The sequence below is a fragment of the Peromyscus eremicus genome, chromosome 4, assembly GCF_949786415.1.
Source record: "Peromyscus eremicus chromosome 4, PerEre_H2_v1, whole genome shotgun sequence".
Classification (NCBI taxonomy): Eukaryota; Metazoa; Chordata; class Mammalia; order Rodentia; family Cricetidae; genus Peromyscus; species Peromyscus eremicus.
The window spans coordinates 67840301-67855738 of record NC_081419.1 but is presented as its reverse complement, the minus strand read 5'-3'; the positions used below and the strand labels follow the sequence as shown (position 1 = coordinate 67855738).

At 51.8% G+C, this 15438-nt stretch overlaps 1 protein-coding gene across 1 annotated transcript in view; it reads left to right on the top strand.

Annotated features, from left to right (window-relative positions):
• Creb3l1 (cAMP responsive element binding protein 3 like 1) overlaps positions 1-15438 on the top strand; it is a 41545-nt gene that overhangs the window by 25245 nt on the left and 862 nt on the right. Inside the window, exons 3-11 of the mRNA XM_059260952.1 lie at positions 2990-3174; positions 5060-5138; positions 6905-7062; positions 7603-7752; positions 7905-7963; positions 8114-8182; positions 11484-11583; positions 12239-12365; positions 15076-15343. Of these exons, the coding sequence (XP_059116935.1) occupies positions 2990-3174; positions 5060-5138; positions 6905-7062; positions 7603-7752; positions 7905-7963; positions 8114-8182; positions 11484-11583; positions 12239-12365; positions 15076-15343 (1195 nt within the window). The remainder of the gene's footprint in view (positions 1-2989; positions 3175-5059; positions 5139-6904; positions 7063-7602; positions 7753-7904; positions 7964-8113; positions 8183-11483; positions 11584-12238; positions 12366-15075; positions 15344-15438) is intronic.

The following is a 15438-nucleotide window of genomic DNA, read 5'->3' as shown; positions in this document are numbered from 1 at the left end:
CCCACAGCTTGGCCCTGTAATTTGGAAAAACTGTGGGTGTTCCTGAACTCTAGGGCTGCCTGTGGCCCAGGGCTGAGTTCTCAGGCTCCCAGCAGGGAGGAGCCTGTCCTCTGAGGTGGGACCAGGCCACCTCTGACTCCTCTCTACACCCATAGTGGGCCCCAGAGTCCCTAAATCCCACCCCTGCAAGCTGACCCCCTGGCTCCTGCCTTACTGTTGCAGTACTCCCTTGGAATGAGAGACACCCACTGCCCACTGGAGAATGCTGAGGCATACCAGCCCTGCAGCCCAGGTGAGGCCAAAAGACCCACTACATGACTACGTGTTAGGAGGTAGACTCGGCCATGGGCAAACCTAAGCTTTCTCCTACCTCCATGAGTCCCCATCACTGAGTCCTACCGATTCACCCTTTGAACTTCGTTCCTAACGTCATATGTGGTACCCCAGTATGAAGAAGGCCTTGGGTTCCATCCCCAGCACCAGCATACACGGAGCACAGTGGCACACATCTATAATCCTGATGCTGGGAAGGTGGAGGCAGGAGAACCAAGGTCACCGAGGTCATCCTCAGCTACATAGCAAGTTCAGAGCCAGCCTGGACTACTTGAGACCTTGTCTCTAACAAATAAGCAAACAAACAAAGAGGCTGCAGAGGTGACTCACCCGTTAAGAGCACTGGGTTCAATTTTAGAAGGGCCTGGGTTCAATTCCCAGCACCCACATAACAGATCACAGCTGTCTGTAACTCCAGTTCTAGGGAATGTGACACCCTCGTACAGGCATACGTAGACAAAGCACAATGTATGTGAAATAAAATTAAAAAATAAAAGGTGACTTTTTTCTTCCAAGTCTTTCCTCTCTTTTCCTACTGCTCGCCTTTGCCCAGGCCTCATCTTCTCTCTCCTGGACCATTTAGTTCAACAGCATCTCCCCAAATACCTCCCTGCCTCTCTTGTCAGTCCCCGCCCACCCCCGCACCCAGAGATATAGCCAGTCTGCTTGCTCCTTTCACATAACTGGGTTTCAAAGCTCACATTCAAATCTAAAAATGACGAGCACCTGAGCAGCTCTTAAGTCTGCCTCAATCTATGAAATTGCTAATCTGGGGGTGTACATGGACGTTAGCACCCTTCATACAATTCTGGGAAATAAGACAACATGAAAAGTGCCTTCCAAGACAGCAGTCCTCAGCCATCCACTCCCGTGGCCACATTCCAAATCTTACCACCCTCAGAAACTGTAGCCATCTATTATTATTATTATTATTATTATTATTATTATTATTATTATTAGAGTGTGTAGGATGAAGGAGGGTGCACATGTACCACGGATCACGTGTGGAGGTCACAGGGTAACTTTGCAGAGTCTGTTCTTTCTCCTACCTTTATGTGGTGGTTTCCGGGGCTCAAACCCAGGTCGCCAGGCTTGCACAATGAGCCATCTCACTGGCTGTGATTTTTTTCAAACATGTTTTCAATCACAGCTGTGGCTGTCAGCTACTGCTAGGGTACCTCTGCTTTCAGAAGTCTGTGGATCTCACTCATCAGAACAGGAGCTCCTCTTAGCCACCCTTCAGTCTATCTTGGCGGGGAGTGTACGGTGGAACGGTTCACATCATGGTGGCTGGGAAGCAGCCGAAAGAGCCAGAGTTATGCCTTTTAAATTAAGAATCCAAGGATTACAGATGGCCGGGGGAATAAGAGCCTTTGCTGCAGGAGACTCAAGTTGGATTTCCCAGCACCCACGTCATGTCAGTGGCTCACAAGCACCTGTCCCTCAGGCTTCAGGAGATCCAGTGTCCCAGTGTCCTCTTCTGCACACACCTGCTCTTACATGCACATAGACTCACAATTTAGCATAGTAAAAAGAAATCTAAACTCATGAATCCCAGCATGTTCAAACCCCTCTGGCTCCTCATCACTTTGGGATAGAGGTACAGCTCCAGGGCAGCTCCCAAGGCCATGCTACCTGCTAACCTTTCTAACTCCACCATCCCTGTCCCAGACTGTTCTCAAGCTGTGGGGCAGTGTTTACCGAATAAAGATAATCCTGTTAACACTAGTTACTGCTTAACGAACATCTACTTCTTGCAGGCACTGTGCTTAGTGTTTACAAGCATTATACTGGCAGTTCTTAAAACACCCCTATCGGGTCTGTCCTGTTTATGTCCTCATTTTCCCCCATGTGTGTTTGTATGTAGTCTTGTGTGTGCGTATGTGTGTGCACGTGCATGGGATGTGTGTGCACGTGCATGGCGAGGTCAAGTATCTTCCTCAGTCACTCACCCATTACTTTTGAGATAGGGTCTCTCATTGAACCTGGAGCCCAGTGATTGACTAGACTGGCTGGCAAGTGAGCCCTGAAGGTCCTCCTGTATCACTGGACTGATAGGCACATGCTGTTGTGCCCAGCTTTTTTTTTTTTTTTTTTTCGAGACAGGGTTTCTCTGTGTAGTTTTGCTGCCTGTCCTGGATCTCGCTCTATGGACCAGGCTGGCCTCAAATTCACAGAAATCCGCCTGGCTCTGCCTCCCGAGTGCTGGGGTTAAAGGCATGTGCCACCGCCGCCTGGCTGTGTCCTGGATGCCAGGGATCTGAACTAAGGTCCACATTCTCTCACAGCAAGCCCTTTTCAAACTAAGCCATCTCCTCAGCCCCACTTGCTCCATTTTAAAGATGAGGAAGCTGAGACTCAGAGAGGATAAGCAGCTTGCCTAAGGTCACGCAGCGGGTGGGTGGGTGGGGAGGTCTAGGTGCTGTGGCCAAGCCCATTCTGTGAGCGTCTAGACACAAAGATGCTCTTGCCACTTCTGGTTCCAGCCCACCCATCTCACTTCACCAGAGTGGCTCAGCTTTCCTGCCTGCCCCCGGATGGGCACTCTGACATCTCTCCTCAGTCCAGGGTACTCACCGGTAGGCAGAAGTCGGTCAGAGCTCTCTGCTCAGGGAGCCCCTGAACCTGAGTCCTTCCCATTTCATCTTCCCCACAGATGTAGAACGTGGAGCATGGGCACTGGGACACAAACTGTGCTCCATTATGGTGAAGCAGGAGCAGAGCCCAGAGTTACCCGTCGACCCTCTGGCTGCCTCCTCTGCCATGGCTGCTGCTGCTGCCATGGCCACACCACCACTGCTGGGCCTCAGCCCCATCTCCAGGCTGCCCATTCCTCACCAGGTGAGCCTAGGAACTATTGATAGGGGCTGAGGGAGGGCGTGAAGGCTGAGGGGAGACAGAGGGCAGTGACACCCAATGTCCTGGACTCCACCCCAGGGCTCCACAAGCTGGGAACCTGGGGGGCTGAGGGTCCTCTGCCTCCCACACTGGCCACCCCTTCACCATCCTCCAGTGCCTGCCAAGCAAGCTGGGCCCTCCCTGCATGCAGAGAAAGCTTTCAGGGCACCAGGCAGGGCTGAGGTTAGTTTCGAAGTCAAGGGCACCTGAAAGGGGGATACATACCCCAGGGTACTTCCTTTCCTTTTAAGTTTGAGGACTTGGAGAAAGATCAACATGTAAATGCAAAAAAAAAAAAAAAATGGTGTTGTATTTTAGTTAGTTTGCATTTAGATTAATAAGCCACGCTCATAACCAACCTTACCTCCACTTCTGGAGTGTATGGGTAACAGCTGTAAACCCAAGACCCTTCAGGAGTGAGGCCCAGACCACTGGCTTCTGGAAGAGCCTCTGCCGGGCCACACTTGCTCCTGACTGTCAACAGACTTATCTTCTCTCTTTGCTTCAGCTTCCTTCCCTGTAACATAGGTGCAAGCCACAAGGCCTAAAGTTATATAGTTTAAAATAAACAAACAGACAAACATTAATCCCTAGGCAGGGGGTTCGCCTCCTGCTGGCCACCTGGGTTCAAAGTAGGTGGTCATAAACAAGGAAGCCCTTCCTGCTCCCAAGGTTCAAGGGCTGATTGACAACCAGCTAGATTCTTAGAGACACGCTCCAGGACTGGCTCAGCCAGCATCAGAAGGGTGAAGGGACCACAGTGGAGAATCGGAAGTTCCCAGGAGTTAAGCCCCAAATCATGAAGTCAGAAATTTCGAAGCTGCGTTCCCCAGCATGGCCTGTCAGACCCCAGGGCGGAGGATTCCCACTCTAGACAGTGCAGGTTACAGGAGCCAGTCTGGGAAGAGCTGTCTGAACCACCGAAGTGCCCCAGCACTGCACACTGCAGTCCCCTAGTGTCCCCTCAGGTCCCCTCATCTGCCGTGAGGACAGGGAGCTGGGTGTAGACCAGGGAATGGCCAGCTCCTGGACACCTTGCCCTCTCCCTGTTCTTCCTCACTGTCCAGTGTTCAGCACTCTGTCTCTCCCAGCCCCACGGCATTGTGATCTCTGCTGCCAGCAGACCCAGCGGGACGAGACAGTCCCAAGAGCCACACCCTCCTCGCCGAGATCACCACTTACATGCGTGTTGGTGAAGTTCATATGTACAACGCCACACATGTTCCTGAAGCCCTTTCTAGAACAATACTCCGGAATTTAAATAAATAGGAATACACACTTGTTAAGAATGCACGTCTGGTTTCACCCGTGCCTCGCTCGAAGCCGCTCAAGGGCTCTTGCTGCTGCAGGCTTCCTTGTATGAGCCCGCCTCCCATTTGTATCCCACGTCACATTTCAGCTTTCTCTGAGCCTTGGCCAATTGATTCCTCTTGAACTATTGTTCTCATCCATCCAACAGCTAGTGTAGGACTAACATGACCTCCTGTCCTCATGGCAACCACATATCAAGGCCTACATGGCTTTCATAGTTGGTGAAGGGTCAGCCTCTGGAAGGTGGCATGGCCCCAGACGCCACGGGAATCCTGCTTCCTGGGATTCAGTTCTGACCTACAGTGTGGAGCACCACTCTCTGCTCTTAGTGTGGCTTTTCCAAGCATTAGCACTTGCCTCTCTGTTCTGTCTGGGCTGAGCCCAGGACTCGTGAGGCCAGCAGCCATTCTTCCAACCATGCAGGACGGATCTCCAGCCTGAGGGAGGGAGAAGGACGAATAGTGTGATGAGGATTGTCCCGGGGCAGGGGGTGGAGCTGAACCTGTCTCTTCCTCAGGCCCCAGGAGAAATGACTCAGCTGCCAGTGATCAAAGCAGAACCCCCAGAAGTGAGCCAGTTCCTCAAAGTGACACCAGGTAAGCATGTACAAGAATGACTCTGATTACAGACAGACAGCATCCTGCTCCCTTGTCCAGTCCACCCCTCCCTCAAAACTCCCACTTCTCCCTCAGATGTTCTCACCTTCCCAATCTCTCGCTCTTTATCTCTCTATGCTCCCTCTTTTTCTTCCATTCCTTCTTTACCCAGTGTTCAACTGCCATCATTCTACCAACCCCATTCCATTTGCTGATCCCCCTTCCACGCACTCACTAACTGAAGAACACTTTATAATCCCCGGTCACCTTCCATCCACCCATCCACCCATCCACCCATCACTTACTCAACCATCCACTCATCTATTTATCCATCCACCCATCTACCCATTTATCCATCCAAACATCTGTCCATCCATCCATCCACCCATCTGTGTATCCCACTATCCATTCATCTCTGAATCCATCTATCACTCTACCACCCACCCATCCATTCATTCATCTTTTCATTCATCCATCCACCCATCTGTGTATCCAACTATCCATTCATCTATGAATCCATCTATCACTCTACCACCCACCCATCCATTCATTCATCTTTTCATTCATCCATCTCCACATTCATCCATCCAACTAACAAACCATCCATATGCCCATCTATCCATCAAACCATCCACCAAACATCCATTAATTCATCCATCTACCCATCTACCCATCCACCCAAACACCCCTCTATCTATCCATGCATCCAACCAAGGTTTACTGGGTACCATCTTAATTGTCCTAGGTATTGTCAAAGCAAAGAGAGAAGACAATCTCTGTACCAAGTAGATCATAGGGTTCCTAAGTCACAGACTCAGCAGTAATATAGGTGTGCAGATAGCAAATCCACAAGGAACCTGTACAGCTCATTGGGTCAAGAGGCCATGGTCAGCTTCTGTGAGTTACTGGAGTGAGAGAGGGTAGCAGAATCATTCTAATCCCACCATATTAATATGTCAACATTGATTCAACATCTATTATACATGTGTCAAGCCCTGAGCTAAGTACCACAAGATTGGAAATAAGAATAAGGTACTTACATACGGAAGAGAAGCCATTCTTTTCAGAGTGGGATCCATAAGAGACAAGAAAGCATCATAGAAAGGAGAAAGCCTTCTGTGGGTGCCAACCTATGCCAAACCCTGCTCTCCATGGCCGTGGAGGCCAGGTTTCCACACCTGGATCTGTGCCATCCCGGGAGCTTTCCCAGCATTGCTGCTAGCTGCTGAGCCTCTGAGACACCTCTTTCTGACACCTGCTGAGTGTCGGTCTTGCTGCTGCTCTGGCCACGAAGGGGACAGTGTGGATGAGGAGCGTCACTCCTTACCACTCTGCTGCAATCCCAACACCTGCCACCCTGTCCCTGAAACTGGATCAGTGTTTTAGAGTCAGAGAAAGGAAAAGGGAGGACACTGGTCAGCCTGAGCCCCCTGAATCTGCTTGGAGACCTTAGTCCCCTCTGGACTTTCAGAGCTGGGGCTTAAAGAACCTGAATCCTGTAAAGCCACAGGTAGGGGAGCATGTGGCCCAGGGGCTCCTCACCAAGGTTGCAGGGGCCTTCCTCTGCACTGTCAGAGATGGGCAGTACTCAGCAGTCATTTTTCCTGGCACTGCCAAGGGGCTTCTGATATTCCAGCTGAGGCTAAGGGCCTATCAGCACATTTCCTTCGGGGACAGGGCTGGCACAGGCCATGTTCAGCTGAACTCACGATGTCAGAGCAGACATGGGGTGCAACCCTACTAACCTAGCCCTCTACTTTTTGCAGAGGACCTCGTACAGATGCCTCCAACACCCCCCAGCAGCCATGGCAGTGACAGTGACGGTTCCCAGAGTCCCCGCTCTCTGCCCCCTTCCAGCCCTGTCCGGCCCATGGCCCGCTCCTCCACGGCCATTTCCACCTCGCCGCTCCTCACTGCCCCTCACGTAAGCAACTAGGGATGGGCTGACCCTGGAGGTGAGGTGATGAATAGGTTTACCCGGTGCCCTCATCAGTGAAGGGGTCAGGAAGCCCCACATCTGACACTTATCCCGTCAGATTCAGGGAGGTGCCCAGCTGGCAAGTATGGGGGAATTTTTTAGTTCTGCCTCAAGATGAATGGAAGTCAAAGGTAGAGAGATGAGGTCCAAGAAGGCCTAGAATCCACATTGTCGTGGAGCCGAGAACCTGGCATTTCTCAACCCTGGCAAGTGACCCAGGCTATTTGGGGGCAACATGGAAAGAGACCCTGAACCTGGGAGGGACACAAGGGGGGTGCTGTTTAGGGGGCCCCGGGCAAATGAGCTTTGAGACTGGATTCTAGGGTAGGACAGGGGAAGGGGCCTCCCAAAGCCGTTCTGACACTCGATGCATGTCACAGGACTTAACTCAGAGGGTTCCCCTTTCCCAAGGAGGAAAGTGAGGTTCAGAGAGCTGAGCTCACAGCAGAGCTCAAATGTGAAGCCAGAATTGTCTGTTCTCTTCAGAAACTACAGGGGACATCAGGGCCACTGCTCTTGACAGAAGAGGAGAAGCGAACCTTGATCGCCGAGGGTTACCCCATCCCCACCAAACTCCCCCTCACCAAGGCTGAGGAGAAGGCCTTGAAGAGGGTACGCAGGAAAATTAAGAACAAGGTAAGGCTGGAGCCATCCCTACCCTAAGACTACGGGAACTTTCCACTGAGGAGGGCCTCTGTCCCCTGATGATGTCAGCTCTGAAACTGGGAACGACCCAGGAAGTGGCTAGTTGGCAATGGTGACCCTTGTTTGGGAACTCCCTCCTTTAGATCTCGGCCCAGGAGAGCCGCCGCAAGAAGAAGGAGTACGTGGAATGTCTAGAAAAGAAGTAAGTGTTCCAGAGCGGGTAGGGCTGGGACTCCAGCTTGGTGTGGTATCCTCAGCCCGGCTGCAGGCGATGGGATGGTAGTGGGCAGCGGCTGTGGGGCAGGTGAGTCTATGGGGATGCCTTCAGCCTGTGTCTGCCTGATCCTTCCAGGGTGGAGACATATACATCAGAGAACACTGAGCTGTGGAAGAAGGTGGAGACCCTAGAGAATGCCAACAGGTGAGTGGTACCCCTGTGTCCCACCTACCCCACTAAAGGTGCTGGCTGGCTCTGGGAGGCAGGGGAGAAGATAGATAGCCAGGCCAGGATAATACCCCAGAATGTACCCCAGGAACTGGGAGCTCTGATGTCCTGCCGGTCCCTGGCTTCCCAGCTGACCTTAACTGAACATAACTCTAGACATCTGACAGGCTGGTAAGATGCTCAAGTAAGACTACACAGGGCAGAGACTCTCCAGATGTGCTCCGCAGCATCAGCATCAGCATCAGCACTATCTCTCAACTTGTTAGGAATGCTTATTCTCTCTCAAAAGGGCATAATGGGGCATGCCTTTAATCCCAGCACTTGAGACGCAGAGGCAGGCAGATCTCTGAGTTCCAGGTCAGCCTGGTCTACAGAGGGAGCTCCAGGACAGTCTGGGCTACATAGAGAGGCCCTGTCTCAAAGAAATAAAAACAAAGAAATACTTATTCTCAGACCCAAGGCTGGGTTTACTGAATCATTCACTGCAGAGGGAAGGCCCAGCACTCTGGGTAGATTTTATTTTGTTTTGAGACTGAGTCTCATATAGCCCAGGCTGGCTTTAGAAGCGCTAAGGAGCTGAGGACAACCTTGAACTCCTGATTCCTCTGCCTCTGCCTCCTGAGTACTAGAGTACCACGTGTGCGTCACTATGCCTGGATGCAATCAATGTTGCTGCTGTTTGTTTTATGTGTACGAATGTTTTGCCTGCATGTATGTTTGAATAGCACATGTGTGCCAAGTGCCCATGGAGGCTAGAAGAGGGTGTTGGATCTCCTGGAACTGGAGTTCCAGATGGTTATGAGCTGTCATGTGGATGCTGGGGACTGAGCCCAGGTCCTCTGGGAAAGTAGCCAGTGCTCTTAACCACTGAACCATCTCTTTCAGGGTTTTAGTATACCTTCCAGTGTTTCCCATGACTGTTAAATCTGCTGGCCTAGACCCTTGTTAGCCAGTTCCCCATTATGGCCTGAGAACTTGTAAGAAATCAGGAATTTCAGGACTTTCCTAAGATTGCTGGGTCAGAATCTACATAGCGTGCACATGTATGTGTTGATGTGTGTTATGTTATCTGTGTGTGTTATCCGTGTGTGAGTCTGTGTGTTATATCTGTGTGTATCTGTGTGTGTTATCTCTGTGTGTATCTGTATGTGTTATCTGTGTGTGTGAGTTATCTTTGTATGTGTGTTATCTCTGTGTGTTGTGTGTGTGTATGTGTATGTGTGTCACCAGAGGTCAACATCTGGTGTCTTCCATGGCTGTTCTTCACTTTAGCATTTGAAACAGGTCTTTCACGAAGTCTGACACCCACTGGTTGGCTGAACTGGCTGGTTCTGTCCTGTGTCCACTGTCCCTCTCCCCTGACACACCAGGGTTATAGCAGCCATGGATTCCTGGCTTTTTTTAAGACAAGCTCTGGCTGTCCTGGAACTCGCTATGTAGATCAAGCTGGCCTTGAACTCACAGAGATCCACCTGCTTTCTGCCTCTTGAGTGCTGGGACTAAAGGTGTGTGCCGCCATGCCTGGCTCATGCCTGGCCTTTTCACGGGGATGCTGGGGTCCACATTCAGATCCTTATGCGTGGGTGGGCACTTTACCTGCTAAGCCCTTTCTCCAGCTCCCCAGCTGCATTTTAACAAGCACCCTGGATGACTCCATTGCACTTAGCTTGAGAAGCGTCAGTGCCAGGAAACCCACATGGACACCGGGCATGGGATCACAGCCCCGGGCTCTAGGCTCTTGCCCCACTCTGCTATCTCCTGAACCTCTGGGCCTAGTTTTCTTGGCACCAAGGACGTGACAGCGGCACTGGCTAACAGGACCTGTGTGAAGGTTCTAAGACACAGTGACTGAAACCAGCATGGTGTGTGGCATTAAAGAATGCTCACCTGGCCGGGCAGTGCCGGCACACACCTTTAATCCCAGCAGAGGCAGGTGAATCTCTCTGAGTTCAAGTCCAGCCTGGTCCACAGAGCGAGTTCTAGGTCAGCCAAGGCTACACAGAGAAACCCTGTCTCAAAAAACAAAATAAAATAAAAAAAGCTCACCTGTTGATTTTGCCCCCTTTTATAATACTGCTCTGAATTCTAGATAGTGCTCTGAGCTATGAATCCACTGAAGTGTTTGATACTATTTTCTAGAAGTAATTACAATAATACAGACAACAGCGTTTAGTAGGCACTTAACACACGACCATCTCCCAGCGGTGCTGAGGATTGAACCCAGGACCTTGTGCACACTAGGCAAAAGCTTAACCACTATGCTAAGCTCCCTCGGGGATTTGTTTGTTTGTTTGGTTTTTGGAGTTTTTGTCTATTTTTTTTTAAGTTTTGAGTTACGTTTATTTATTTATTGGGTATGTATGTGTACATACCATGGTGCACCTGTGCAGGCAGAGGGCAACTTACAGGGTCTACCTCTGTTGTGACTCAGCCCTGAACTTCCTATGTGCCCCGCTTCCTATGTGTTCCCGCTTCCGGAGACCCTAGCTGCATTTTCTCCCTTCCTTCCTCTGACCTAGCGGCTCAGGCCGAACCCAGCCACTGCCCTGATTGGCTTAAAGAATCCGCGACTCCACCCCCAGCCCCAATCAGGATAGGGGTGGAGCCTTCAAACTTCATCTAGCTACCTCTGCCCCTAAATATGGAAGAGCTTTAGGGAAATTTCGCCACCTGCTGTTCACTTCAGAAACTGCATGAACCCAGCTGGGCGAGAAGTGCTATATTAACTGTTTAACACTTGAGTGTGTACCCAAAGGACCCCGTGCTGGGTAGAACCCAGTTCTTGCCCTCACTTAGCAATGGAGACTGGAAGTCCACAAATAAAGCTACAGTGTTACAGGTGTTGCGATGATAGTAACAGTAAAAACAGCAATCAAATTAACGTAAACAATGGCTGCCATTGACGGACTGCACTAACCACTGTGCCACTAGTCTTTCTTGTCGCATCAGGGTGCTTTGGGGTGCAAAGGAGGAAAGCTGATGTGTCTGTGACTGGTGTGAGTAAGAAAAAGATATATAACCTTTCCGTAGAAGAGTCAGGAACAATTCAGGGCACCCCCTTAGCTTCCGCAGGGTGACCCAGCTTTCCATCATGAGGCAGGCCCCCAGTACCCAAGCCAGGGGGGCCAAGCAGGAGGTGACCTTTTGTGTCTTGACTAAAATGGGCACATAAGCATGAAGGCCTAGTCAGGAGCAGAACCGGCTCCCTTAGGAGAGGCCAGGATGTAGACATGGCCACCGTGCCTGATCCCCCCTGGTGACTACCGTGCTTCCTCAGGACCCTGCTCCAGCAGCTGCAGAAACTCCAGACTCTGGTCACCAGCAAGATCTCCAGACCTTACAAGATGGCGGCCACTCAGACCGGCACCTGCCTCATGGTAGGTGCTGCTCCCTAGTACAAGGCCACAGCGGGTAGCTCCTCTGGAGGCCTGCTCTCTAGGAGAGTGAGCAGAGCCTGAAGGGGCCTGCCCAGGCCGGTTCTGACAGATGCGTGATTGATACCACTGAATCCAGTGAAGGGCAAATCCTTGGGAAAGTGGCTTCTCCAGACTCGGGGAGTGTGGCTCTTTCTGGAATGGGTGATGGGGAGTCCCTGAGAGCCCCCAAAGGGCACCTAGGATAGGCTCAGCCTGTTTGGCCCTCTTCCTCGGTCTGTCTCCTGAGGGCAGGGCCTTATTGGAGCTCCCCAGGGACTCTTAGCTCCTTCTTGTCAACTTCCTGGGGCTGAGACTGTGATGCGGGGATATGTCCCCACCCTGGTCACAGCTGGAACCCTCCAGTTCCCCTTCCTCTTTCTTCCCTCCCTGACTTCTCTCCCCTGAGGGTGAGAACCACATAGAACCCTCCCTCCTCTCTCTGATACTGCCTTCCATGTCCCCCCCGGATTCAGCTGAGGGTGATCTGAGCAGCCTTGGCTTCAGGAGGGCAAGAGAGCTTCTCACATGCGATGGTTTGGGGTGAGGAGAGTCGGGGGTGGCCAATCTCGAAGGCCCGCCCTGCCCCAGATCTGAGGACTGCTCTGCCCATTACTAGGTGGCAGCCTTGTGCTTCGTTCTGGTGCTGGGCTCCCTGGCGCCCTGCCTTCCTGCCTTCTCTTCCGGCTCGAAGACTGTGAAGGAAGACCCTATTGCAGCTGACAGCGTCTACACAGCCAGTCAGAGTGAGTACCTCTCAGACTCGGGGTGGAAGCCGGATGCAAGAGGGAAGCCATGCCAGGTGCGCCGGCACACACCTTTGATCCCAGCACTCAGGAGGCAGAGACAAGTGGATCTCTGTGAGCTCAAGGCCAGCCCAGTGTACATGGGGAGTTCCAGGCCAGCCAGGGCTACGCAGTGAGACCCTGTCTCAAAAACGTTTTAAGGGCTGGAGAGGATGGCTCAGTGGTTTGATTCCTAACCACCCACATGGTGGTTACAGGAGGCTCCCAGCCACTGTAACTCCAGTTCCAAGGGATCCAGTGCCATCTTCTGGTCTCTGAAGGTACCAAGCACGCAAGTGATGCAGACACACAAGCAGGCAAAATCTCCATGTACATTCAAAAAAATTAAAAATAAATATTTTTCAAAGATCGAGATTGGAAGCCTGGCAGTGGTGGTGCACACCTTTAATCCCAGCACTTCGGAGGCAGAAGCAGGTGGATCTCTGAGTTCAAGGCCAGCCTGGTTTACAGAGTGAGTTCTAGGTCAGCCAGGGCTACACAGAGAAACCCTGTCTTGAAAAACCAAAAACAAACAAACAAACCAACAAAAAGATTGGGGTTGGCATTATCTCATTCTACACTCTAATTTTACAGATAGTACTCCAATAAGGGTCTACAGTGTGTTTAATGTTAGTGGTAGAATTAGACCCAGACTCTAAGTCTGCCTCTCTGAGATCCTTTGGTGTGACTTAGAGAACAGTAGGATGTTCTAGGTCCGACCTCTGTGTATGAGGGCGACAGTGGTTATGATGCATTGGCTAAGCACCGTTTGTGTTTTAGTATTGGGACAGCAAATGAGTGTCCGTCTTCAGTCATTTCTAATGTGGTAGAGACTGCCGGACACACAGAGTTAAGAAAGATTCTGAGGCACAGGGGACCCACAGCAAGGTGTCTGGGACTCTGCTGGGAGCACCTACCCCTGGTGAGGGTGACAGTTGTGTTGTGGGTGCCACCCCGTGGGGTACTGTGTGATGCAGTGGTTCAGAGTGAGTCACAGCGGGCACTGCTATCGGCTGGTTGTGTGACCCAGGGCGTGTATCTTAGGCTCTCTAGATACCCAGAAGCTGCTGTCCTTACAGTGCACAGTGGTTCTAGTGTGTTCTAGGGGAGCATATGCCCGCCCTGCCTTCTGGACTAGCTGCTGATGTGAAGGGAAAGCCAGGGTGGGAAGAGTCAGTATAGGGAACGGCAAAGAACGGTGTGGCTTTCCAAGGCAGAGGCCACTTCAGGCAGGCCCTGGAGGATCTTGCGGGCCCCCTTTCAAATGCCAGAAGCAGGAATCTGACGTGGCAGAAGAGAAAGAGGAAACAGATGAGAGGTCAGAGAGAGGGGAGAGCAGGAGGCGTGTGTTTAGGGGAGGGGTACTGCCATAGGGAGGCTGAGCAAGACAAGGAGGGCCTGCACGGAGAAGCGCTAAGAAGAAGAGGGATTGAAAGCCGCTCCGGGAGCGCTGTGACTGGAGTCGGGGGACCTAGGCTCTGAGAGCCATGTCTGTGGAGGCCAGAGGAGAAGACTGAGAACACAGTGGAGAAGGGGCAGTGCCGTGGACATCACCCAGGGAGGGGAAGGCAGGGCATGGGTGAGCCTGTGGAGCGAGCGCAGCCCCGGGCAGGGGAGAGGAAGGAGGTGGCTTGTTGAACAGCCTGGTTTCCGGACTGCAGCTTCACACAATGCCAGGGGCCGCCTTTTCCATAGATCCCCCTAGATTAGACCCTGCAGGGGAAGCTGGGAGGGAGCCAGCAGTCTGGAGCCAGGAAGCCAGCTTGCAGGGACCCTTGATGATGAGTTCTGGGAAGCAGGGCTTAAAACACCTCACTTCTGAGGCTTCATGTGAGACTCAATGTGCTGTAAACTGAAGGCTTTATATAATACCTGGCACAGGTGTCCAACAAATGTCCATTTTCCTCCCCTTGACTTCTCCGAGGGGTGACCTTGCCTAGAAGTGAAGAGAAAAAGTTTCCCTTAAATCTCCTAGGAAGCGAGTGACATGGTAGGATTAGAACCCAGCTCTCAGCAGGTCCTGAAGGTGTAGGCCTGTGATCCCGGTTTCTCAGGTCAAGGCAGGAAGAGTGAAAGTTAAAGCGTTATCCAGGCCACAAAATGAATTAATGACGAGCCTGAGCAACTCAGTGAGACCCTGTCTCAATACGAACTTGAGAGAAAGAGAGGTTGGGGGCAGGAGGATGGGCAAGCTGGCTCTGTATCCTGGTGGTAGAGTATTGGCCTAGCATGCTTGAAGCTCTGGGTTTGATCCTTAGAACCACAAAGTGGAGGGGCGGGGTGGGTGAGGTGGAGGAATCCCAGTTTTCAGTAAGCAAACGAGCAGTCTCTTCTCAGTAGTGCTGCATTTTTGTGAGCTCGTGATTGTGCTAAGCACACTTTCAGTCCCTTACACTGTATCACTCACTGAATCCTTGAATCTCCATGAGGTTGATTCTACTATCCCCATTTTACAGATCAACAAACAAATGCTCAGCAAAATCAGAGCAGAGTGTGTGTGACTAACCTGAGATCACACAGCCAGGGGTCCTTAGAGCTAGGATTAAGAGTCAGGCCTGTAAGATTGCAGAGGCTGCGCTCACTCTTCATGCCTAGCACATGAATAAGGCTGTCTGGGCAGAGGGGGGACACCCGAGGAGCACCCATGGCTCACCCTGTTCTTATTCCCCAGTACCCTCCCGAAGCCTACTGTTCTACGATGATGGGACAGGTTCATGGGAAGACGGCCGAGGTGCCCTACTGCCTGTGGAGCCCCCAGAAGGCTGGGAGCTCAAACCCGGGGGGCCAGTAGAGCCGAGGCCCCAGGACCACCTCCGACATGACTATGTGGACAGCACCCATGAGACCACCAAGTACTTGAGTGAGACCTGGCCCGAGGACACTAATGACAATGGCACCAGCCCCAACTTCTCCCACCCCAAGGAGTGGTTCCATGACAGGTGAGTAGAGAGGTAGGGTCTCAGGCTGCACCACCCTGAGTCACATCTTCCCGAGAGAGGGACATCTTTCCAGGGGAAGGGCATCTTCCCAGGGG